General features: G+C 38.4%; 2 protein-coding genes across 2 annotated transcripts; both read right to left on the reverse strand.

Moving 5' to 3' along the window:
• Positions 1–3,547: 3,547 nt before the first annotated feature.
• Positions 3,548–14,634, reverse strand: LOC149821575 (mitochondrial import inner membrane translocase subunit TIM44-2-like). The gene is made up of 14 exons (XM_089980966.1): positions 14,534–14,634; positions 14,311–14,393; positions 13,860–13,943; positions 13,647–13,722; positions 12,505–12,549; positions 11,974–12,411; positions 11,766–11,834; positions 11,599–11,663; positions 11,448–11,516; positions 11,282–11,354; positions 11,063–11,167; positions 4,155–4,226; positions 3,979–4,041; positions 3,548–3,893 (listed from the first exon to the last, which is right to left on the reverse strand). Exons 1-14 carry the CDS (start codon positions 14,606–14,608, stop codon positions 3,762–3,764), a joined length of 1,449 nt encoding a protein of 482 aa, XP_089837092.1. The 5' UTR covers positions 14,609–14,634; the 3' UTR covers positions 3,548–3,761.
• A 2,633-nt stretch (positions 14,635–17,267) lies between these two features.
• Positions 17,268–19,397, reverse strand: LOC149821576 (patellin-4-like). The gene is made up of 4 exons (XM_089981356.1): positions 18,702–19,397; positions 18,008–18,132; positions 17,775–17,919; positions 17,268–17,653 (listed from the first exon to the last, which is right to left on the reverse strand). Exons 1-4 carry the CDS (start codon positions 19,395–19,397, stop codon positions 17,381–17,383), a joined length of 1,239 nt encoding a protein of 412 aa, XP_089837482.1. The 3' UTR covers positions 17,268–17,380.
• Between the last annotated feature and the right edge of the window lie 4,897 nt (positions 19,398–24,294).

Consider the following 24,294-nt stretch of genomic DNA (forward strand, 5'->3'; position numbering starts at 1 on the left):
AAATCTTTTTATGAAAAAAAAAAACTACTATTTATTTTAATAATTAACAACGAAAATGCTTTGTTTGGGTCCGTAAATAACGATCGTACCTCTTGGCAGCATATTCGTTATTGGTGGCCCTTTTTTTTATTCTGTGACGGTCCCTCTTGGCTTCTGCACCTAAAGGCCTTGACTCAAGGGCCCAATGGTAGGAGCTTCTGCATCTTGCGGTCTGATTCAGCGCTCTTATTTTTCTTTTTGTTTAGGGTTTTGCATCTCACTTGTTTTGTTTAGGGCTGTCAATGAGTAGGGTTTGTATCGGGTATCCGGCATGGCTCAACTTGAATTCTTAGATATAGGCATAACAAATTTGGACTCGAATAATATTTGAGTTGATCCAAGCTTGACCTGAGTAAAATATAGGTTGGATTTGGTTATGATTTTTGCCAAATACCCGATCTGATCTGATCTGATCTGATCTGATCTGATTTTCTTATCAGGTACCTGATCCAATTCATGTGTTTTTATATTTGAAGCAAAAGTAAACTTTTGAAATATTATATGGATTTGGGTTTGAATTTTCATTTTGGTGACCCGACAAAACTCTGAACCAACACTCGCCGTTTTTTGGGGCGGGTTTTAGGTAGGATCGGGAACCCAACCCATTGAAAGCCCTAATTCCACCCAAACACCTGGTTTTCAGCACACAACTTGTGATTATAATATTGAATTAGGTAAGAGATATGCACTCTGTTTCTCATAAAGAAATTCTTCCATGACTCATGGCACACAAACTCTCCTTTATATATTGAATTACGTGGAGAATATGAACTCTGTTTCTCATGAGAGATGTGTATGGCACTTGAACAATATATTTTATTTAGAGTTCGCACCTGTTTTGGGCATTTCTCAAGATGGGTGCGGTCTTTATCTCACAAGAAATGTTTAGATGGGTGGCTGTCAGTGATGCTGCATAAAGAATACCCTCATCCATGAGAGGGTGTTGTGTGTGCACCCCCAGAACATGCATTGTAGCTACAGTGCTTGTTCAGGGGTTCTCATTGAGCACCGTGTGGCGCTCAGTGGGGTGTGGGTGTACGGGAGATCTGTACACTACCATACATCTGTCTGATGTACAGTGGTGTACAGTTCTCCCTACACCCCACTGATCGCCACACAGCGCTCAATGGAGACCCAGGAACATGCACTGTAACTACAGTGGGTGTTATTGGGGGGAACATATAACCTGCTCGCCTCATCCATGTATAAGCATTCTTGAAACATCACCTTGCACGGACTCCTTTACATAGAGCAAAAGTAGTCCAACCTTTCTCATGAGATTTAAAATATCATGTGACCTCGCTTTCTAAATCTGCTCAAATGAGATTTACTTTAATAAATCTCATAATATTTCAAATCGCATGAGATGCAACCAACTCTCTGGTTGAGTTTGGCTTCCATGTAAGTGCTGATCAACAAAAATGGATCCAATCTGATGGGGTATAGCTAGGGCTGGTAAGCAAACCAAGCACGCTTGGCTTGGCTCACACGAACCCTATTTATTTTTATCAAGTGGGCTTGGCAAGCAGAGCCATGAGCAGCTCGTTAAGCATGAATAGAAGGTATTTTGGCTTGGCTTGGCTCAGCTCATGTCATGTGTGTTCTTGTAAACAATGACCCAGAACCTAGAGACCTTACAGAGCCCAGTTATGTGCATTTAAGATAGTTGGATCTTGGACCCAGATCCATGCCGTTGACACTCTCTCTACTCGCCATTAAGCTCGACCCGCTTGGACTATTGGTCCTGGACTGGATCTGTGTGACTGGAAAGGATCCAGAGCCTTATATATACAATTAGGGCCTGGCATATTGGGAGTTTTCAGCGATGGCTGGGAATGACCCAATTCTAAGGATGCAGTAAATATTGTGCTGGTCCCTGAGACTTTCTTTGGCCGTTTAGGTATGTTGACTTCAAATATGGACTTGGATCTGGGATATTAAAAGAGAAACTCAGATCTGAATCAGAACAAGATCCAATGAAGTAGAGTTGAAAGTATGTATGATAGTATTTGATTTGATGAAAACGGGCTAATGTTTGCTACCCTGGTGAGTAAGGAACCCCTGCTAAAAACTATAATATTTTTAATTTTTAATTTTTTTTGCACATCTGACCTTTCAGATGTGATCTACCGTGTTTCGGTTAAGTAGAAATTGGTGATTGAATCATGTTATTCCATCGTATATGTAAGATTTTTGAAAGTCTTGAAAAATCAATGGCCTACAATGTACCAAATTTTCAACCCTCAAAAAATTATATTTTTAGGTCAAAAACAGACGTTCCAGACTATTTTGACCATGATGAATACATTTTTATGCATTAAAATTGAAGAAAATATTTTTTATTAACTGAAAAAATAAAAGCATAATCCTCACTTTTTTTGTCAAAAAAAAAATTAAATTGCATGTCATACCCACGTCATGTGTCGTATCCTACCCGTATCTTTGAGACGTAGTGACAGTTGCCAATTTATTTCATATCATTCAGATCGATCCACAGAATTGCTTCCAAAAACCTTATGGGTTTAAAAATATAATGAAGTTTAATATATATCTTAAAGAAGACATTACAATATTGCACTCAAAGCAAGTTGAATCAATTTTTATAGTAGAGTGTAGGCCTATTTCCTTTTTTTTTTTTTAACGTCCTCTTAAGCATGTATTTACTATTAGACAATACCAGAATAGTTAGGGGCCCGCCCATAGATTGGTTACAAGATTGTACTCCTCCTGATGCATTACGAGCACCTCTCTCTCTCTCTCTCTCTCTCTCTCTCTCTCTCTCTATATATATATATATATATATATATATATATATATAAAGTAGTAGATGTCCACCACTTTTTTTGCCTACCACAGCCTACTATGAGTGCACCGGTGTCGTTGGGTTGTTTTTTGGGAAATTTGACCCTGCAGATGCGTTAGGCATGGTTGATTTGCTAGGAAACGATACTTGAATCATGTTTTCTTTTTTGCATATACAGGAATGAGTTCTTTACTCGTAACCTACCTCAACTTTTTTGATAATTTTCAGAAATAGCCTGACCATGCACTAAGAGGTGCTGGCTTTGTCTATAGATTTGATTTGCAGTCACCCCAAGCCATCCCCTAATAAACTTTTAGGACAGAAATTCCCAAGTAATTGGGCTGTTGGGAAAGAAGCACTTGATAATTTGCCTCTCGAACAGGTTCCTACGAGGAGAAACTTGCCCAAGCAAATTAACTTTTGCTAGTCCTTATGCATCATCAATCTGGGCTAGGTTGCCACAGTAAGTTGTAACAAGACTCTACGCGAGAACCAACGGGGGCCCCACATGGTTGGTAGGAGTTATCAGTGCACGTCTCCTTGTGGTGAGACGTTGCAGGTTCAAAACCCAGTGCCAGTGGTACGTTGAATAGTAACTAGTGGGTGTCTGCCTAACCCCAGCTTGACTTTAAAAAAAAAAAGAAGACCGCCTGTACTTCCACAAGGATGAACCATTGTGCAATAGCGTAATGAAATTTTAGATGAAACAAGTAAACAAGCAAACTAATATCGTACAATCACACACCAGGTTTCTGATAAGCAATCAAGACGGTTCCCACAAAATTTTGTGCATAAAAATGCACCTGTAAATAATTCAGCATTGAAAAGAAAAGAAAATTGGGCCATACTTGGGTGACGTGTGCAAAAAAAACTTTTTAATTTAATATGATGGTGCTTCTCTAACGTTTACAAGTAATTACTATATGAGGGCCTGAATTCCCAGTTGCTGCATCTCTCTTAGTCTCCATACAGGGTAGAACACATCTTCACCAAGTTCCTCCGCATCAACCTGCTGCATTGCCCATGCATAATATACAGTGTGGATTGTGTCCTGTAAATCCAACTTCTGTTAGCCATGCAAAACACTCAGCATCAACAAAATTAGCAACTATCAAGTCACAGGTCCTGTTTCTAACCTTGCCACCTTCGGTAATGGCACCATATCTGTCTCGAACGCAGTATATCTGCTGTGTTTGGAACTGCATTCACAAGGCAACAGCGTGCAATAAGCTAAGTCGAGAGTGAAATAGCTAAGAACGGAGGTTTATAATAAAGGTTTTTATTGGTAAAATGTTGAGGACAAAACTCTTACGGCTAATATGATTATTGGTGTAGTGCCCATAAGCTTATTTTCCCTGACTTCCACTTCAGAAATATGCAGAATCTGCAGCAAAATACACAGCATATGTCAGCGCTCCTGAAAAAATAATTAGTTTAATTTCTACTCTTGTTTTTATCGAAAAAAATTCTACTATTGTTCCTTTAATTTAACTGCTTTTCGTTTGCAGTTCACCATGTCTACAGAAAAAGGAATCAGAAAGGGTGTGTGTTATTTCTTCTCGGTTCTTTTTTTTTTACCAGCCAATGTGAGGGGTATTGCCAGTGGAGTTCGAGTACAGGACATCTGAAGTAAAGATGGTTAAAATCCACCAGCATGTCTATCATGCTTGATCCAGAGAATGAATTCCTTACCAGAGCTTTGCATAAGGATTTTTCATATGTGAACAGATTCTGTGCAATATCCTAACATAAAGGTACTTCACGCATGCACAGACACGCACAAGCACATGCACACGCAGACAATCATATAATATTTAAGGATCTCATGAAAGGCATCTTTTTTCTTTCCTACAGTAAGAAACATCTGGCAAACATTGAGCCAATGAAAACAGTAAAAGTCAAAAAGGATGCACAATATTGATATTTTTTATAGAGAATATGAACACAAGTCGACACAGTTCTATAAGTCGCTTTGGCAACTCTCTCTCTCTCTCTCTCTCTCTCTCTCTCTCTCTCTCTCTCTCTCGAGAGAGAGAGAGAGAGAGAGAGAGAGAGAGAGTATGAACACAAGTCAAAGGACAGTTCTATCATTTGCTTTGGCAACTCTCTCTCGCATACAGATACCAAGACCACATTACCAGAACACTGTTTTCTGTTGGGCAGATACTGAGTTGCATAACAAATGAAACTCATCGAACTGGCAAAAAATTGTGTGAATGAGAGAGAGAGAGAGATGTAAACTGTATATAGCCATACAAAAGATATTTATGAATTATGAAATTATATCTGGTTGTGTTGCCGTCACTTTTGCACATATTGTTAAGATAAAAGAATGTGTTTTGTCTTTCACAATACACTGATTCTTTTCCAACTTCGTTCCCTCATAGTTTTGGTCCATGTGGAGGATCTTCATGATAAGATGCCCGTTAGAGGATAAGTATTCATCTTCAGAGTAAGTTGATGGTTGTAAAATTGACCACGAAAAAGGGAAAAACACAAGATTGGAGAAGACATGTTTAAGCAAAGCACACTGGTTTTGAGATGATGAGTTGGACATGGCAGGTGGTTGATGATTAGGTTTCCAGACCCAATAGTTTATCATTAAAAGCAATAAGAAAATTGACAACAACAGTTAACTGCAGTATGGTTTATCAAGAGATAACGCCAGTTGGGTCTGGATATTGGATCCAGATCCAGATCTGATCCAGATCGGGTACCCAGATTCAGATCCAATCCAGATCCATTCTGAATAGGAAATGACGTTTCCTAGTTTGTGTGGTTTCCTTATAATTGTTGTTCCCTTTATTATTTAGTTTCCCTCAGGAAATATGCCTTTGTATTTCAGTTTCCTTATTGCATAAGGAAACAGGTATTATTGTAAAGAAAGGATTGTACCTCATATTTTATAAATAATAGCATCCTATCTCATGGTTCCTCATTGGGAACTGGTTCAGCAGCAGCCCCTATTCTTCTTTTCTCTTTCTGAGTCTTCTTGAGAGTGTTCTGGATATTGAGAGGTACCATATTTAATATGGTATCAGAGCAGGAGATCGATTTGATCTATTGAGTTACATTCTAATTTCTAAGAGATCTTGGGTTGCATATCTTGCTTTTGCAAGTTTTTCATCTCTTTCTTCTTCCTCCTTGTTTTCTTCCATCCTGTTATTCTTGTCCCCAGCCTTCTTTATGTTGTTGTCATATGATTAAACATATATTTCTAGTTCACCATTGACTTCAATATTAGTTTCTTTCCTTCTTTTCTTGTTTGACATCACACCCTTGAGATTTCCTTATTTTCTTTAAATTCCTACCCTGATGTTTCTATTTTACATATCTGAAATATGTTTTAAAACCATTTTTTATCCAGATTTTCAGATCTGAAACCAGATTACAGAAAATCCAATTTGCTTATTTCCTCTTAATCATCTCGTCACTCTTTGGTCTTTGATATTTAAAAAAATATAAAAATAATAAGGATATTTTATATCCAAAACTGTGGGTTTCTGAACAGCACATGACTCCTATCTGCCTGGTCTACCGACTTATAAAAAAAAGTCGGCCCAGCTTTGTTTGCATTGATGTGATTGATTATCTCCTTTGTTTCATGTCTTTCATAGATTTAATTTCTCAACTTTTTAATATGGAATAAGCAAATAACTCCTTTCATTAGGAGTCAAGATCTCTTTAGACACCTTGATGATACATCATCCCTCCACCAAAATATATTATAAAGGAAAACACATATGAAAATGGGGTTATTTCATCTGTTCATGTCAAGAATCCAAAATTTATTTTGTGGGTGAAGAGAGATCAGGCTTTAGTTGCGTATATTATCTTCACTTTATCGCAGAAGGTACTCATTGCGGTACTTGATGATTGCACAACTCATCAGCTTTGGACTAAGTTAGTCCAGACGTATTCTCGGATATCTAAGTCAAGGATCATGTTTCTAAGGAATTTCAAATTTTGAAGGTTTCATGGTTATTATGGAATACCTCAATAAGATGAAAAGTATCAAAGATCATCCTGTCATGGTTGGTTATAAGGATTCTGATCAGGAAGTTCTGGTTACTAATGTGTCACGTGATCGTGGAAGAAGAGGCAGAGGATGAGGTCGTGGAGGTAGAGGTATACTTCACACACTTAATATTCCTCATAGCACTATTGCACAAGGATGACGTCCTGTCCCTACTTGCTGCATATGTAAAAAATCGAGACATGTTAAGGCAAATTGTTGGTTCAAAGATTATCACAAGTATAATTAATGAACAACACAAGTACAGTATAAAAACCAAGGCAAAGGTCAATCTGGAAGTCAGAAAAGTGATCAGATAAGCAGTTATTACTTGCAGCCCTTGCAAGACTTAATTCAAAGCAAAATGAACAAAGAATGTGGTATCTCGATTCTGGGGATGCTAACCACATCACAGGTGATGAGCATAAGCTCTCAACTTTGATTCCTTATCATGGTATTGTTATCGACAATAGGACTCGTAATCCTATCACACACACCGAAAATGTGTCAATTCCCTTGTCAAAGTTTAGTTCTTTGATCATTTCTAATGTCTTCTTTGTTTCCAATATCAAGAAATTTTGCATTTCTATCTCTAAGCTTATTAATAATACTAATTTTTGTGTTGTATTTACTACATCCTCTATTTGTGTCAAGGATCTTCGCACGAAAAAAATATTCATTGGGGCAAAAGGTTGGAAAATATGTACGTCTTCAAAGAGGATCTTATGTTAAAGTCTATTGGTTTTGTTTCAAAGCCTAGTCCAAGTTTATTGAGACCATCTATTTTATTCAATTCTTCTAGTTTAAATAAAGCCAATCTTTGGCATAGTCATTGTGGTTGGGGTTTCATTGAAAAAAAAAGCTTCTAGTAAATTGATTTCTGAGTCTAGCCTAGATTGTAAGTTTGCAAATGTCATATGTTCAAATAGTCAAATTTCAAAGAATCATGTACTTTCATTTAATTCTTTGAATGAAAGAGCTTTGGAACCTTTTAAAATTGTGCATTCTGGTGTATGGGGACCAACACCTAAAACTTCTTTGTTTGGTAGTCGTTACTATGTTTCCTTTTACGTGGATATATTTTATAAAGCATAAACATGAAGTTTTTAATATATTCACGAAGTTTCACATGATGGTCAAAAATCAGTTTTCTAACGGAGGAGGTGAGTAATCTTAAAAGGAATTCATTACTTATCTTGAAAATAAAGGAATCAACAAAAGTCTATCTTGTCCTTACACACCTCAACAAAATAGGCTTGAGTTGAAAATGTTTTAACCATGTTACATGCTAATAGAACTCCTTTATGTCTTTGGACCGAGGCATTTTATTCAACTGTTCACATTATAAATATGTTGTCCATAAAGATTTTGAATTACAAATCTTCTTATTATGTTTTGTTTGGGAAGCACCTTGATTATGATTCTTTACGGGCCTATTGATGCATTTGCTATGTTCATAACTTCATATACATAAGTCCCTGAAAAATAAATTTGAACCTAGAGCTCATGTTTGCAAATTTATTGGTTATGTTGACCATTATAAAGGCTTCAAGTGCTATGATATAAAAAATAAATGCCTACAAATTTTCAGAAATGTGGTATTTGATAAAGGTTCTCTTAAGTATGATTCTGGTGCGCAACAAGTTCAAAAAGAAAAAGGGAGCAATCTGGAGTACTATCAGCCATGGTTAAGTGAAGAGTTATTTTCAACACTCATTGTTGATTTTTCAACACAAGGAGTCTTAGATAATCTTGAACAGCATAGGGAAGTTCCCATTAATGTTGAAGAAAATGTAGTTGCGGATGGGAGATACAAAGAAGGTCGTGTTTACACTTGAAGAGGCAAAGAAACAACCAATGTAAGCAATGATGAAAATGCAATCATCCAACCCGATGAAATTGTGACACAGATTAAACATCCTATTAAGAGATGGGTAAGTTAATGAAAACTCAGTCCAGACCATCAAGTTTTTCTCATGCAAATAGAGAAGCAAAAAAGAACCATTTTTTTTATTTTCAAGCTATTAGAAATAAGAAATAGATTGAAGCCATAAATGAGGAGATGAGAGCACTCCATGAATGCCAAACATGAGAAATAGTTAAAAGGCCTCCAGATAAAATTGTGATTGGATCAAAATGATTTTATAAGATTAAGTATAAACCTGATGATACCATTGAAAGGTACAAGGCTCGTTTAGTTGTCAAAGGATTCACTCAAGAGTATGGTATGGATTATGAGGAGACTTTCAACCATGTAATTAAAATGATAACAATAAGAAACATTTTATCTTTAGCATAATCAACTTGATGTCAAGAATGCATTCTTACATGGAGACTTAAAAGAAGAAGTTTACATGAAACAGCCACAGGGACATAGTAAAAATGATCTAGTTGAATATGTGTGTAGACTTAAGAGAGCAATGTATGGGTTAAAGCAAGCTTCTCATTCGTGGTTTGAGAGTTTCTCTATGGAAATACAGATCCTCGGATATATGACTGTTTTGCTTATATATGTGGATGACATAATTGTTATAGAAAGCTCAGATAAACACATTTAGGAAGTAAAAAAAGTGTTGAAAAAACGTTTTAAGATAAGGATCTTGGTTAGTTGAGGTACTTGGGAATTGTTGATAAAAAAAAAGATGGGTTAATCATAACTCAATATAAGTATATTGTGGATCTCTTGTGCAAGACCGGTATGTCTGACTGTAAACCTTTGCTAACCCTTGTTCCTATGCATCAGGAGTTGAGTATTAAGGATGGAGAGTTTTATGATGACCAACTGAGTATAGAAGTATTAGAAGTATTGTGGAAATGTTACAATACCTTACCTTTACTAGGCCAGATGTTGTACATGCAAAAAACCAAGTGTCTCGATTTATGCATCAGCCAAGGATCACTCATATGAAAGCAATGAAACGGATTTTAAGATATCTAAACGGTATCCTAGGTGATGGGTTGTTTTATAAAAAAAACTATAAAGAAGATTTATTCGTAGATATGGCATATTCATATGCAAATTGGGTAGGTGATCCAGATAAAAGGTCGGTTTCAGGGTAGTGTGTATTTTTTTGAGGCAATCTAGTTTCATGGTCAAGCCGAAAGAGAGGGTTGTAGCCCGATCTAGCACTAAAGCCAAGCAACTGCTTCAGAATTGGCATGGATACAAAATTTGTAACATGAGTTGGATGAGAAAATCCCTAGATTAGTTTTATTCTGTGACAATCAGAGTGTCATAAGAATTTCATTGAATCTTGTGCATCATGGAAAAATTAAGCATATAGAGATTGATCAACACCTATGTCACAGGGACTTGGCCAACTAGGTGCCGCACCCGCGTCGACGCGACGCAACGTGGGTGCGGCACCCAGTGCAGTCAATGCACCCAGGGTCATTTATGTCCAACTTTTGGACTTTATATATATATATATATTTTTTTTTTTTTGCCACACCCCCGCACCCAAGTTTTTTGAAAGTGTCACACCCCCGCAACCGCACCCATGTGACATAGATCAACACTTTATCAAAAGTAAAATTGAAAACGGAGAACTTGAAGCCAGATTCATTGGTTCAGAAAACCAAGTGGCATATCTCTTTACAAAGGATTTGACAAAGCAAAGATTTTGGGTTTTGAAGTCCAAGTTGTCCGTGGTAATTACCATGTCCAACTTGAGGAAGGCTATCAAGAGATAATGTCAGTTGGGTCTGTAATATTGGATCCAGATCCAATATCCAGATTCAGATCTAATCCAGATCCAGTACCCAGATCTGGCCTGAATAGGACACCATGTTTCCTAGTTTGTGTGGTTTCCTTTATTATTTAGTTTCCCTCTTGTATAAGGAAATATACCTTTGTATTTCAGTCTATATAGTCAAAAGCCCCGACTAGGCACAGACTAAAAACATGAATGGAATATGCCGAAATTCATAAATCAAGCAAGTGGAATAACACACACTAGCATTATGTTGGTATACAAACTTATAATCTTTGTTAGTAAAGTTTTGGAAACATCTTGTCATGTCATCATAATGCTTTTTATACTCGAACTTTTGTGGTGCATGACCATTACCTTTTGATGGTAAAATAATTAATGAATTTATCATTTAGGGAGAAAAGGGGAGAGTTTTGAACCATATATGCAATCACATGAAACAAGTACAAATTCAACTTTGGGAATTCAATTCATCATGGCCTACAGCAATACCTTGTTATCAAAGAATATCCCCTGGCTCGCATATGCTGTATGCTCTGCCTTGCACCGTTCAATCACTTCGGGAGCACAATTTTTTTTCAAAGTTTCAATATCACCCTTTGCAATACCACCAAAATATCAAGTCAGAAGCTCCATAAGTGCAGCAAAGATGTAGTCCAAGATTTACATAAATCATATCCAAGTAGACAGAATTCATTTGATATTACCTACCTTGAGATAAGCCTGAAGAGTAGGCCTGATCATTTCCTGAACTTCAGCAACAAAGTCTGGCAAAGAAAATGTCCTTTTCCACAAAGTGACATAAAATGATCAGTTATTGCCAATAAGGCTCCCAAATTGTATCACATGAAAGAAAGGTAACAAACAGAAATCTTACGGGTCACGGTGTTTAATTTCCTTGAAAGAAAGTGCAGCCGCAGTTTCTCCAAATACAGTTTCATTCAAACTGATAAATTGAACAGTAGCTTCCAGATGAGAAGTGTTCAAAAAACAAACATACAAAAACAAGCAAGGACAAAGGCACAGACTCTTGTATCTTGTGAACAACAGGATGATCGCTGGTTTCCCATCGTTCCCTCACATCCTCTGCAATCTACCAAATAAAGAAACATGCAAACAAAATGTGATCAGACTAATCTTATCAGTATGAGAAACAATTACAAATATGATGCTTTATTGCAAGTTTGAAACATACCTCTTGACTCTTTATCACTACAGGTTCACTGATCCCACTTACATGATTAAAAGCGGGATGATTTTGCACCTGGGAGGAACAAGAAAAGTTTAAAAACAAAATTGCAATTACATCAGTCATCACTCTCAATAACCACTTCATCATGGACAAAAAATAACTTGACTCAATGACATTAGCAGTATGAAGAACACTTTCCAAATCCAAGCACCTTATTCTTGAATTCTTCCCACTTCTTGCTCCAACGAGACTGCTTCACAGGTATGACAACAATGTCAGTCGCATCACTCTTAGCCTGCTTAACTGATGAAGCTGCTGCATGTTGCATTCGTTTTCTTTTGCTTGGGTTACCATTCAGCTCATCTTTTACAATATCATAACCCTTCTTTGCCAAGTCCACGAACTTGGCATCCTTCAGTTTTTCAAAAGCAGCTCTAACTTGTGGTGATGCTGAAGAAACATTAGACTTGAACCTATTAAAGAACGTGTCTGAGGCATTACTCGCTTCTTGATTATTGCTGGCCTCAGAACTCGAACACTTTCCATCCGCAGTTGCACCACTGCTACTATTGTTTATGCTGCCATCGGGTTCACTTGAAGTACTAGTTGTTCCTGAATCTTCTTTTCCAAGTCCAAATGTTTCTTTGACCTACATCATATAATGAATGGCATCATGTTAGTCAACTTAGAAAACTTGTCACCAAATCAGCTTTCTATACACGCAAGGTATAATAACACACACCTCTTCTTTGGCAGCTGTAATCCTCTCTTTCACATTTGAAGAAATCTAAAGGATCAAAGATATGGAAGAAAAAGGCAGTATCAGTAAAACAACGAAAAGAGTGGAATCCAAATAATAACAGCTTAAATTTACTTGCAGCAACAGCTTACAGAAGCAACAAGGAAAGTGAAAAACCAGAAAGAGATTGTGGTACTAGAACCATGCAATACACCACTACAAAACCTTATTTTTAGACAATCAAGTGGTAGCTGAAACAAAACCATAATCAAGCACAAGATTCAGAGGAAATGCTGCAGCATTCAACTATATCATCACTAAGGCTTGCAACAAGATGACAAGATAACAGAAGAATACACATACATAAATGAGATGAAATAAACGTTACCCCAAGCATGCACTTGTGATGATCAACATTATGAAAAATGCATTCCATTGTGCTGAATAAAGTCAGATGGTTTCAATGTATGAAACAGAGCACACATAAGACCAGCAAAAAGAATAACTAAATAATCATTAATCACTTAAACCTCATGACAGACAACAGAACGTGACCAACAGTGTGACAAATTAAGAAGAAAGAATAAGAGATATGCAATCATCCTGCATGAACTCCCAAAAAAAACCATGAACAGCTAATTGAAACAATCAAACTTGCCAATCTCTAGCGCCTATCCCTAGTAAGCAGGTAGGTCCAAATGATGCAATAATAAGTGATAAACCCTCTTACAAAGGGCACAATGAAGAATTAGAGCAACCTTTTGAAAAAACAGAACATTCTCAAATCAATAAAAAACCTTAATTCCCTTCAAACTAGATAAAATTCCATGAATTGTTGAGGGCGACTATCTTGCTGCCAAAACAGCGCCAATAGACACAGATTCAATATAGCCATCACCAGCAAGAAAAGAACCAGAACTACTTTTGCAAAGTACAAGCAAACTGAAAAAAAAAATACTAGAAATAATATAAAGAACTGATGAGAGAATAGTTAGCACCTTGAGGATTCCTTTTGAACAAAATCAACTAAAAAATGGTTGATATAAGTATTATTTATTATTCCATTGAATGTTTTCGAGAACTCTGAACTTATCAAAAAGGTGGCACGAATTCCCACTGAAACAGTGAGCATCTAGAATTCTCACCTTCCTTGCTGTACCTTCGGCTTCCGTCCAAACGCCATCCACTCGCTTGTACAGCTGCTCGGTTGTCTGCTTCGTTCTGCATTCGGCAGTTCACCATCTCTTCCTAAATCAGGGCTCCTTTGAAGCTTCCGCGTGCCTTGACATACACAGTATGTCTCAGCCTATCATTAAAAAATAAACACAAATCTAGGAGGTGATTCTTCCTTCAATTACCTAGCTTTCAGGTCTTCTTTCACGCCTTTGAGCTTGTTTGCTTTTTCTTTCAATTCCTTTAGTGAATGTTGGAAATCCTGATTACTAAGAACAACCACACTTAATACCATATGATGAAAACATAAGAACCACAAATTAGCAATCGATATCCATTCAGACATCCATGTAATCCTAGAGCTCTAGCTTCCACGGGTAATCAAGATAGTCATAATACCCAACCTATGAAACCAACATGGATCAGGAAATAGCAACATACAAAGGTCCATAAAAAAAAGACCCCTCATCCACCTCTGCTACATAACCGAAACAACAAGCAATATGAATACCCAGAAGACCCTTCGAACAGAATAGAGAACAACAGATAAAAAAAAGACCATTTTTCTCATCATAAAAGGAAGGAACAACATAAAAGAGACAAAAGGGTTCTGTCCCTTCTGGGTAAAACAGATACCTCTTGGTTTCTCCTTTCACTTGCTTGGAGAACTCATTGAAGACGCTGAAGCGGCGATCACCCTCTATAAAACGATTGGGGGCCTGAAGAACACAACCAAGAAACATCAAGAACACCTCCAAAATTCATCCTTTGAGATGGGGATGGTGGGGAGGCCATTGCCTCTTTCTTCCAACCATGTTTGCTAATTGCTATTTCTATTTCGGGAGAGAGACCAACGTACCTGGTAAGCGTAGCTGCGTAGAAAAAGTATGTGCTTGGAGAGGAAGAAATCGCGAACTAGCTTCCTGCTACCCATTCTAGAGAGAGTAGTGATGAGAGAGTTTTAGGGGTTTGTGGAGGGGAACAAGAAAAGGAAAGAACGAATAAATAGGAGAAGAGGACGAGAAAGAGTATGACGGTGCGGGTTGCAAACGGTTCGGTACGGGGCGAATCACGGATTCTTTCAATCCGAATCCGAATTTGAAGATTTTGTGATTGATCCAAAATCCGGATCCAAATTAAGACAAGTTCGATGATGAAGGTTTTAGATCAAATTCGGATATACCCATCATAAGTTTGGATCTGGTCACAGAAAACAGAAAGCAAAGTTTTGGTTTTTAAAAAATGTAAATGGACCTGATTTAACCCAGATCCAATTATAGATCCACCTTAAAACACTGAACCGAATCTGTTCTGAATCCATAAATGCATCACCGAAAATTAAATTAAGATTTCATACCCAAAGAAAAAAAAGTGTTGGATTCGGATTGGAAATTTGAACAAACCTGATCCGTTTGTACCCTTGCCCCTTGAGCAAGGCAGAGACGGATGGTTAAGATCCAGATGGGGTTGTCAATTGGTCAGGTTTGTCTGGGGAATCGAACCCAACCTAAACCTGGATATGGGTCGTCATCATCCGAGTCCACATGTGGGTCCGATAGTTAAGATCGGGTCTAGGTTATGGACTTGTGATCCGAGTAAGGACAAACTTATTTTCTTCCTTTTGGGTTTAAATTGGGCAAGATGCTGCCCAATAGGTCTAGATCCATGTTCCCCTTTTTAACAGATCCAGATAACGTTCACCTGGTCTGACATGTAAGTGGATTGGATTCAGTTCGGATGTGGGGTTTACCGAATCAACCTAATTGGATCCTGACTAATGGGATTCGGAGTTAGATTTGAAGCTTAAAATAGCTAATCAGATACATATAATTTGATCAGATTTGAATGCAAGCCTCAAACCCAATTAGGTGGTGATCGAGTCACTCTCTTCTAGCTTTGGTATTTTTTTTTTCTTTTCTTTTTTTTACAGCAGATCAATTAATGGACCTGCTCCTCTACAAGGTCAACTCCGGGTGAGTCACCGGCACTCAAGCCCTTACGAGCCCACCAGTTAAAGGCACCCGCACAGCCGGTGGGAGTAGAACATGAGATGAAGGGGTCTACACGTTCTGTCCAGGCCTGCTGCCACTCCGGCGACCCAGGCAGGTGTTTTGTTTTGGATTATAACTCGAAGAAACCACACCCGGAACGCTCAGCCTGCGGTACTTACAGTCATCGTGCGGGCAGCATAAAACTCCAAGGCTATGACCCCTGCCCCGGGGCCTATGCCAACCTGGGCAGGTGTTTGCTTTGGTAATTTTGACTCCTGGTTTTTTGGTGTCCATTCTTATGCGCAGAGTTTGTGGATCTAGAATCCACAAAAAGAGTGGACTGTATTACTTAATTTCTCTTCCAATATGATAAATATTTCTGAGAAAATACCAGAGTTTTCAAAATGTGGCAAGATTTTTCCTCGCCAAATATTTTCCCAAGAACGAAAATTGTAACATTGCTTGATTGTATGATTCCTCTGCCCTTTTTTCTTTTGTTGTTTAAATAGTTTTTCGGTTGTTTTATTTGGATAGAAATTTTTCTTTTCCCATCTCTTCATAGCAACAAGGCTAACACAAATTAAAGATTAATAAATGTGATATCATCTGGCGAGAAAGAAGCGGAGGATCACGATGGGATTCGAACCCACAAACTCCCGCTCCGGAGGCGAGCACCGTATCCATTAGGCGACGCGATCATAGGATGTTTATTCTGATGAAATAAAAGGTTTTGATGCTTGTCAGATTTATTTTCTTACTTGGTACTTGCTAACCACCTTCTGTGTTGGATCAGATGTAGCAAGCCTATACTCTGTTCTATGAGTCACCAATTCAGACCGAGCTGCAATACCCAAGAAAGAATTTCCTGCTTACCAATAATCTTTGGTATGTATAGTAGAAGTGCAAAACTTTTTCATTCTTTTCTTCTTTGGAGAAGCAGCAAATTACAAAAGTATTGTTTTACCAACTGCATCTAAAAATGACATTCCATGGATGAGAAAATCCCGAGGTCACTAACCAAGTTTGCTGAATTTTCCCAAACAGTGTCATCATCAACAAGGAGTCCTCTGAAAGAAGACATGCAGGCAGCAGCTGTCATATTTGCCCCCAGTGAACGATATCATATGATTCATATCATGCAACATTTTCCCAAATGTCCCCCAAAATACAAGGATTGTATTGCTGGTTCTCGTCATCAATGTAGAAGAAAAGTGCTCACTCCTACGTGTTTGATTCAGCTTCCCGAACAGACTTATCACCACCACCATCATTATCATTATCATTATCATTATCATGCTTTATCTCAATTACATGGAGATGGCTTTATGATTTATGTTGTCTCATAAATGTATAGGTTAGCTTACATCTTCGATAGCATTGCAATCTTTCATGTCACTTCTCATTACTTTTGTCCCCAAACCCAAGAGTGTCATGATAAACAAAGAGCCATTCCGCTACTACCAACATCATATGTGCATACAACCAAAAACAGATCTGTAAACATCCTCAACAGAACCACATTGATCTTGAATTATTTTTACCACTTCAGGGTAAACGCTTAGAATGTGTCATTGATCGGTTCATGAACATACAGAGGAAAGAATGGCAACTATTTCGTCTTTCCTTCACAAATTCCACTATTATATAATGATTAGAAACAGAGAATTTATTTCATACATGTCCACACTAGTAGAAAATATGAGAGCAACTTGAATTTATTGTGTTTGATGGAGGGGGAAGATGGTGGGCTTGGTTTTGTATCTATAAATGATTCTCTTCTTTTTGAAGGAGTAGTTTTGTATGGTGAGCACCAGCTTTCCCGGCTCTGAGATGTGAAAGAAGTTCCTGCGAGTCTCTTGCTGTGATGGCATCTTCTTCTCCTTATGGATGAGAATGGTGTAGGAGCACTCATCATTTGGAACGAATTCTTCCTTGTAGTTCACATCCCAACCCACCACGGTTATGTCCCATACTATGGTAACTCCTGCCTGTTCATGCCAATATTATATTTGAGGTCTAATATTCAATCAATTATTCCAGCAATGAGAATGGTGTCTGCCTTGTGTGTGTGTGTGTGTGCATGCACGTATACACTGTATGTGTGCATACCTCAGCGACTGAAACTTCTACAGACTCCCAAGATCCTGCATAAACAAACATGTCTGAAGTTTCTCCATTCTCAATTTGGAACTCTTCATCATTCTCCCTCTTCAGCCCACCATAGTGAACAGGGATGTTTTCTGGTGCAATGTACCTTAATGAAACGTGAAAGTAAAACCTTTTAAGTTTCATAAAAAAATAAGCCAGGGGACATATAAATACAAAGAGTAGAGGAGCCTGACTTGATAAGGGTCTCTGTAACTGCAGCAGGCCGAGCAAATATGAATTTGTTCTTAGTTCTCTGCGTCAGGAACGGCGACAGCACAGCTATGAACACATAGTACCATAATGGAACATTGATGAAGATCTGCACTTGAATTGTCAAAAATGTCACCAATAATGGAATGGATATGCAGTTTAATTCGGTGTCTAAGAATGCACATCAATTTAAGATTATTTTATCAAATCTGATTCCAAACTCAGCCCCATGCGCAGGTGGCTTAGATTGAGTGTTCATGAGTCTGTTCTCAATAGAGCTAGACTTGAACTCATCTGAATCTTCAATTCGGAGAATCTGACAGTCTAAATGGGGTCATGAATTGTGGTTCCAATGATGAACTTTGTGTTTAATCTGCTTCTCGAGAAAATGCTAGATACAGATCAATGGTACTTTTCCTATGCCTTCATTGTTAAGCAAAGAGGTTGTCAGATTCAGGCCTAACTGGCTCGACTCTATAGTTGTAAAGCCTGGGATAGTATTGCTCCATACCTGTCACAGGTTTGATCATAGAGAGAATCACCCTAGTGACATCCAGTGCATTCGGACATCCCAATGCTCGCCCTAACCAACCGGGCGGCCCTGCGGGGGCTACTGCAGCGGTATTTAATAATCAAAATGACACCCATCGATATAAGAGATTTTGAAGAATGACATACATTTTTAGCGACAAATTCCGGGTAGTTGTCCTGCAAGAGCGAGATTGCTTTCCTGGTGGCCATTCTGATCCCCTTCTTGCATAACCCTGCTGAATTTTTCAAATCAATGATGTGAACAAAAGAATCCACCTCCCCATATTTAAAACTCAGCGTTTTGATGCTCTTCTCCATGAACTGAAACTTCCAGCTAAGGAACCTTTCACATTTCTCTTCTGACCCAAAATTCTTCCCATAGAGCTCTCTGTCTAGAAACGCCCCATAGGTGTTGTAACAAACAGGGTGCCCTGCTCTGTCCTCCCCACCAATATATGCTACACAATCGAGACCGGGCCCAAAATCTTTCTGCAAAATCTCATCGATTTTGATTTCTTCCCTCCACCTTATGGTCTTATTTATCATCTCAAATGCATCATTGACTTTAAATTCTCTTGCTCTTAAAAACTTCAACAGTATCACATCAGTGCCCCCATTCCCTTTGCTTGGTAGAATTGGTACACCCCAAAGACAAGCATCCCTGAGTTCTTCGCCCCTTTCGATGTCGGCAGCCTCGCCAGAAGCTTGGGCTGCAGCTTCCTCAATCTGGGATTTCAGATCGATCAAAGCTTTCTTCTCGGACGGTTTGAGATCCCAAAAACTGGCTCGGTGTTCTCCAGCAGCGGCACGCTCTGTCATGGTCTCTTCCTCCACGAATGTCATTTCCGGAATCTCCTATCGAATTCCACTGTGCCCACGAATTCTTTCGGCCGGAAAATGGGACTTCTGGTGCTGTGGAGGAGAGGGGGTGCGTGGGTTGCGCACACGAAGGCTTCTTCTTGCCGCTAAGCAACGGTCGAATTTCATAGAACAAGAAGGTGACGCCATAGTGGGAGGTTTCAAACTTGGGCCGTTGGATGGTTAATCTTAAGTCATATGGGGGCCTCGATTTTTGCCACGTGGTGGAGTTATAATGGGCTAACTCCTATGATGATCTGGCGTAAAGAAGGATGGGAATCATGCCAGCGTGGACAAAGCATACAAGGAAACCTTAATTGGAGATTTGGGGGTCACAAGATTAGGGTCTGTTTAAAAATAGCCATTGATGACTTGGCAAGACACAGTGCCCAATAAATTAGATAGACTTTGACCTGGCTGAGTCAATCAAGATGTAGGGTACGGTTGGCCCAATCTTGGTAAAACTTCATCTTTACTATCTATGTCACAAGGACAAGTGGACACTATTAAAATAAAATCTTAAAATAATAAGACATAAAATAACATTAAAATATTGTTTGTACGTGACAGTGTCTATGTGAGAGTGTCCACTTGTGTCACCAACGACATGCTTAGGGTTGTAACCATTCGGGTAAGGTCTTATCAAACCCGATTTTAAATCGAGTCTAAAAGTAAGATTCAAACCTGACACAATCTAATTCAAATTCAAGTACAACTAGAGATTGTGGACTCATATGGGTTAATGGGTTTAGATATAATCGAGTTGGATATTTAATAGACTCATTTTGATTCGGGTCTGATTATCAATGAAAAGAAAGTAGACCCATATAGGTTAATGGGTTTGGGTTTTAACTCGAGTCTTAATATTATTGGTATTCTAGACCTAATCATCCACCAAATAAAAATATATAAATTAATGAAATGAGATGTTTATTAAGAATATTACATACTAACAAAATAGAAGCTTAATAACTATTTTAAATAATGTCAAAATTTGAATATAAAAAAAAACATATCCACACCAACCAAACATTTTAAGTTAAAAAAAAATAATGATATATAATATTCAAAATGTATCAAATTCAATGAGTTCTTGAGTATTATTCTAGGATTCACTTCAACTCAACAATTTCTACCATAATAGGGCAATAAAAATATATGCAAAAATGAATTAAAGTTTAGATCACTAAAAAGCAATGCATATTAATTTCAAGTTTATCAACATCTTTAAATGTTTAATTGAATATATAATATTTACCAAATAGAAACTTTCAGATAAACAAGTATGACGCAGGTTTGGGTATGGATCGGTTTAGGTATATAGTCGGGTCGGGTGTATAATCAATCCGGGTACAAAGCGAACTCCCCGATCCCTTCAATTTTAAAATATGGAGACCCGTTTGGGTCCGGGTACATAATCAAGTTAGGTCCGTTGAGGTTTGGGTCTTTATTTACAATAACCAAGACTCGGACTGTTTTTACTATGGGTCTATATTTTGGACCCGACTCAAACTGACGAGTTGAAGGGGGTTGTTTCCTGCTGTCTTCAACCTTGTGGCAAAGGACACACTAAGTATCAAACTCATTTATCTTCTTTAACTTGAACACCTTAAGCTAACCCACCTAGTCAGGTGTGCGGAGTCTTTGTGGCTGTGGACTGGGCTACCGCAAAGGTGGCCGTGAAAATTCATGAGCCCGAATATGACTTAAATAGTGAACAAATGTCCGGGCTAGTAGTAGTACCCTCACCCCCATGGGCCTATGCCGGGCTGTGGCTTACGCAAGAGGGATATAGTGCCTGCGGGAATCGAACCTGGACTGCCTGTCTGACAGCTGAGACCCATTACAACAATGCTACCCCTTTGGGGACACCATTGTTATTACTTAGAATGCATGCTTAGACTGGCGTTCACAATATAAAACTTCACGAGTTCAGTCTTTCCTGCTAATTGGTGATAGTTTCCCATTTGGCTCAAGCTTTGCAGCAAAGGACGTGCACTTAGCCCCAAAGAGTTTAGTGGGGCCTAGGCTGCTAAGCAGGCAGTCCAGGTTCAAATCTCATGGGCGTCACTGCTTGCGCAAGCTGAAGCTTGGCGACTCTCTGTGGGTAAAGGGTGGTAAGCCCATGGAGTTTTATGCTGCCAGGACAGTGCTAGGTCTTTGATCCTGGGTCCCTTTCTCCGAAAAAAAAAATGAAATGACTTGATTAGATCTAAGGACTTGTTTCATGTGCTATTGGATGGACAGTAATGCATGCCCATTTATAAGTTCGGTTAATTGGGTTTATATTTGTATAACTGCTTGGAAACGAATTCATGTGGTCATTGTGAAGCAGGTAAGGTACATGTGATCGATGCTGCAATCTCCTTGTCAAGTGCAGGCCACATGATGCTAACAAAAACTAAAAACACAAGTTCGAAATCCATTGGTGGCATCCCTTGCCGCAAGGTCAAAACTACGTGTATTTTTCGGTGGGCTGGAAGGAGCTCAAGGGTTTTACAGACTGGAACCAACTGGAGGCCAGCCAATGTGCAGTCGGTGATTTGGGGGAGGGGTTCCCTTGGATTATCCAAAAAAAATAAATGGACATTTGAAGAATGAGTTTAGTTATGGATCCATATTCAAATTGGATTACATAAGATAGTCCTGGATCTGGTTATAATCAAGGTCTCTGACCAACCCAAGATGAGCTTGGGAGAAACCAATCTCCTACCGAAACCCCCGTGACTGCACCTGGCATTTGAAGAATGGGTCTGGTTCTGGATACATATTCAACTCGGATTCCATAGACCAGTTCTGGATCTGGTTATGATCCGGGACTCTGTGGTATTGATTTGTTGAAAATAAAAAAATCTATTGATTTTCATGTAATTAAAAGGTAAAACAGCTCGTGTTAGTCTTGATTTTGACCTGGATCCGACTATATCTGTTTATCCCATTCCGACACTGATTTGAATAGATCCAAGCAGTTTTAAAGTAATTGGGATTTCAATGCATACTACTTGGATCTAATAATATGGGTTGGATTTGGTTCAGGACCCGAAATTCCTTTTTTTTTGTTTTGTCCCATCCAAACAGGGTTTTCACGTCGAAACTCCCTGGAAATTATTGTCCGAATTCTCTCCTCCTATGGAAATAAGAAAATTTTGAACTTCTCGGAAATTTGAGAATTTCCCCCTTCGCTTTTATTTGAATCCTAACTTCTCTCTTTTTCTGAATCGAATTTTTTCCACAATTCCGTTTTCCTCCACCCGGGATTCTGCATTCTCAGACGCATAATCCATGGAATCCTGGCGCTCTCCTACGGTTTCCTTCTACGCCATGGATTTCTCGTGTTTGGCAAGAATTGTTTAGACGGATTACTTCTTCTTCTCTTCTTCTTCAGATAGGAGCTCAGCCATCCAAACATGAATTGTTGGATCAGCAAGCGGAGATCGGAAACATGGGCGCCATCCGATCCCTTCTTCGAGATAGTGCTAGCCAGGAGGTAAGTTCCCGTACTTTTTCGGCATTTTTTGTTCTCCCGTTCACCTTTCCTTGAATCTCTGTTTGCCTTTCTGTGCGAAAAAAATCTGTAATTTTTTGGTTGAGTATTTCATTTGTGGTGTTTTATGGATCAGCTGAAGCAGATATCATGGATTTCTTGAAATTGGCGTTTGCTTATGATTTAATAGGATAGTTGTATCATAGTTGAATACCAAGGGCTTTGTTGGGTAATTGGATATAATTTATGTTTTAAATGATTTGATGGTTCTTCAATTTAGTGTTAGATTTTACAAAAGGTGGGAATTTGTGGGTTGTCCAATTTTTAGGTTTACATTGATAGGTATTCAAGGAACAGGTTTTTCGGCATTATGTTCTGCATGATTGAAAGGCGATTTTTGAGAATTTCTGAGCTTCTTGGCTTCATCTTCTTTATTTCTTTTCATTCCGCCTTTTCCACATATGTTTGACATGGGAGAAGCTCTTGACAATGATCCATTCCATGGAGGAAGTAGGAACTAGAAGAAAAAAAGAAAGAAAAAGGTAACCTTTGCTGTCATAGCAATCCATGGGAGCTTGGTTTTAAACTCCTCCTACTTTCAACTTGGGCATTGTTTTATTTCTAGAGATGGGATGCTATCATTCTCCCTAAAGTACGGTGTCCTAAAACACCCAGTGCCTCACTATCGCGTTCTACTTGTAGGTTGTGATACCTGTAAGTTATGTCATAAGCTAGAAGTTCTCGCTTCTTTTCTAACCTTCTAAAATTTCCAGCAGCTTTTCTCAGCCCCATGTTGATTGTTTCTTTCTTCTGCAACACTTGTTGCTACTCTTGCTATTTGTGTTGTTTTTATTGTTTCTGTGTGAGTTGGTGACCGTAACAAGAAAGTCCTAAATTGCTATTTGTTGGGAATTTCCTTTTTCATGATGAAATCTTTTCGTCTTAGGAATAGAACCTTCACCATCTATTCTGGTTCTTTCTTTCTCTTTTCAAATAGTTGAATGTTTTTCCTTGGGCCAGATCATCACTCTGGCTTTTATGTTTTGTGTCATACACTATAATTAGCGCAAAATGCTATATTTTCATGCAGTGGGCCAACAAAGAAAGAAGAACTCTTATTCTGGCATGCACTAGCGGGTAACTATTCGATGTTAAGAGTCTTTTCGAACTTGGCGCTAACCTAAATGCTTATTGGCCTGGTATATATCATGTTACTTCTTCCCAACTAATTCTACTCTAATCACTCCAAGCTCCACTAGTGGCTTTGAAGTTCGCCTTCCTGAATGCATGTTGTAGTAGCATCTAGCTTCCAACAATGTTAACATTCACACCTTTTAGAACTAAAGTTTAATGCAGTTATCAGTCAGACTCAAAAGTCAGAGGTGTTTCATGCACAAG

The sequence above is a fragment of the Nuphar pumila genome, chromosome 11 (assembly GCF_984573655.1).
Source record: "Nuphar pumila chromosome 11, dmNupPumi1.hap1.1, whole genome shotgun sequence".
Taxonomy (NCBI): domain Eukaryota; kingdom Viridiplantae; phylum Streptophyta; class Magnoliopsida; order Nymphaeales; family Nymphaeaceae; genus Nuphar; species Nuphar pumila.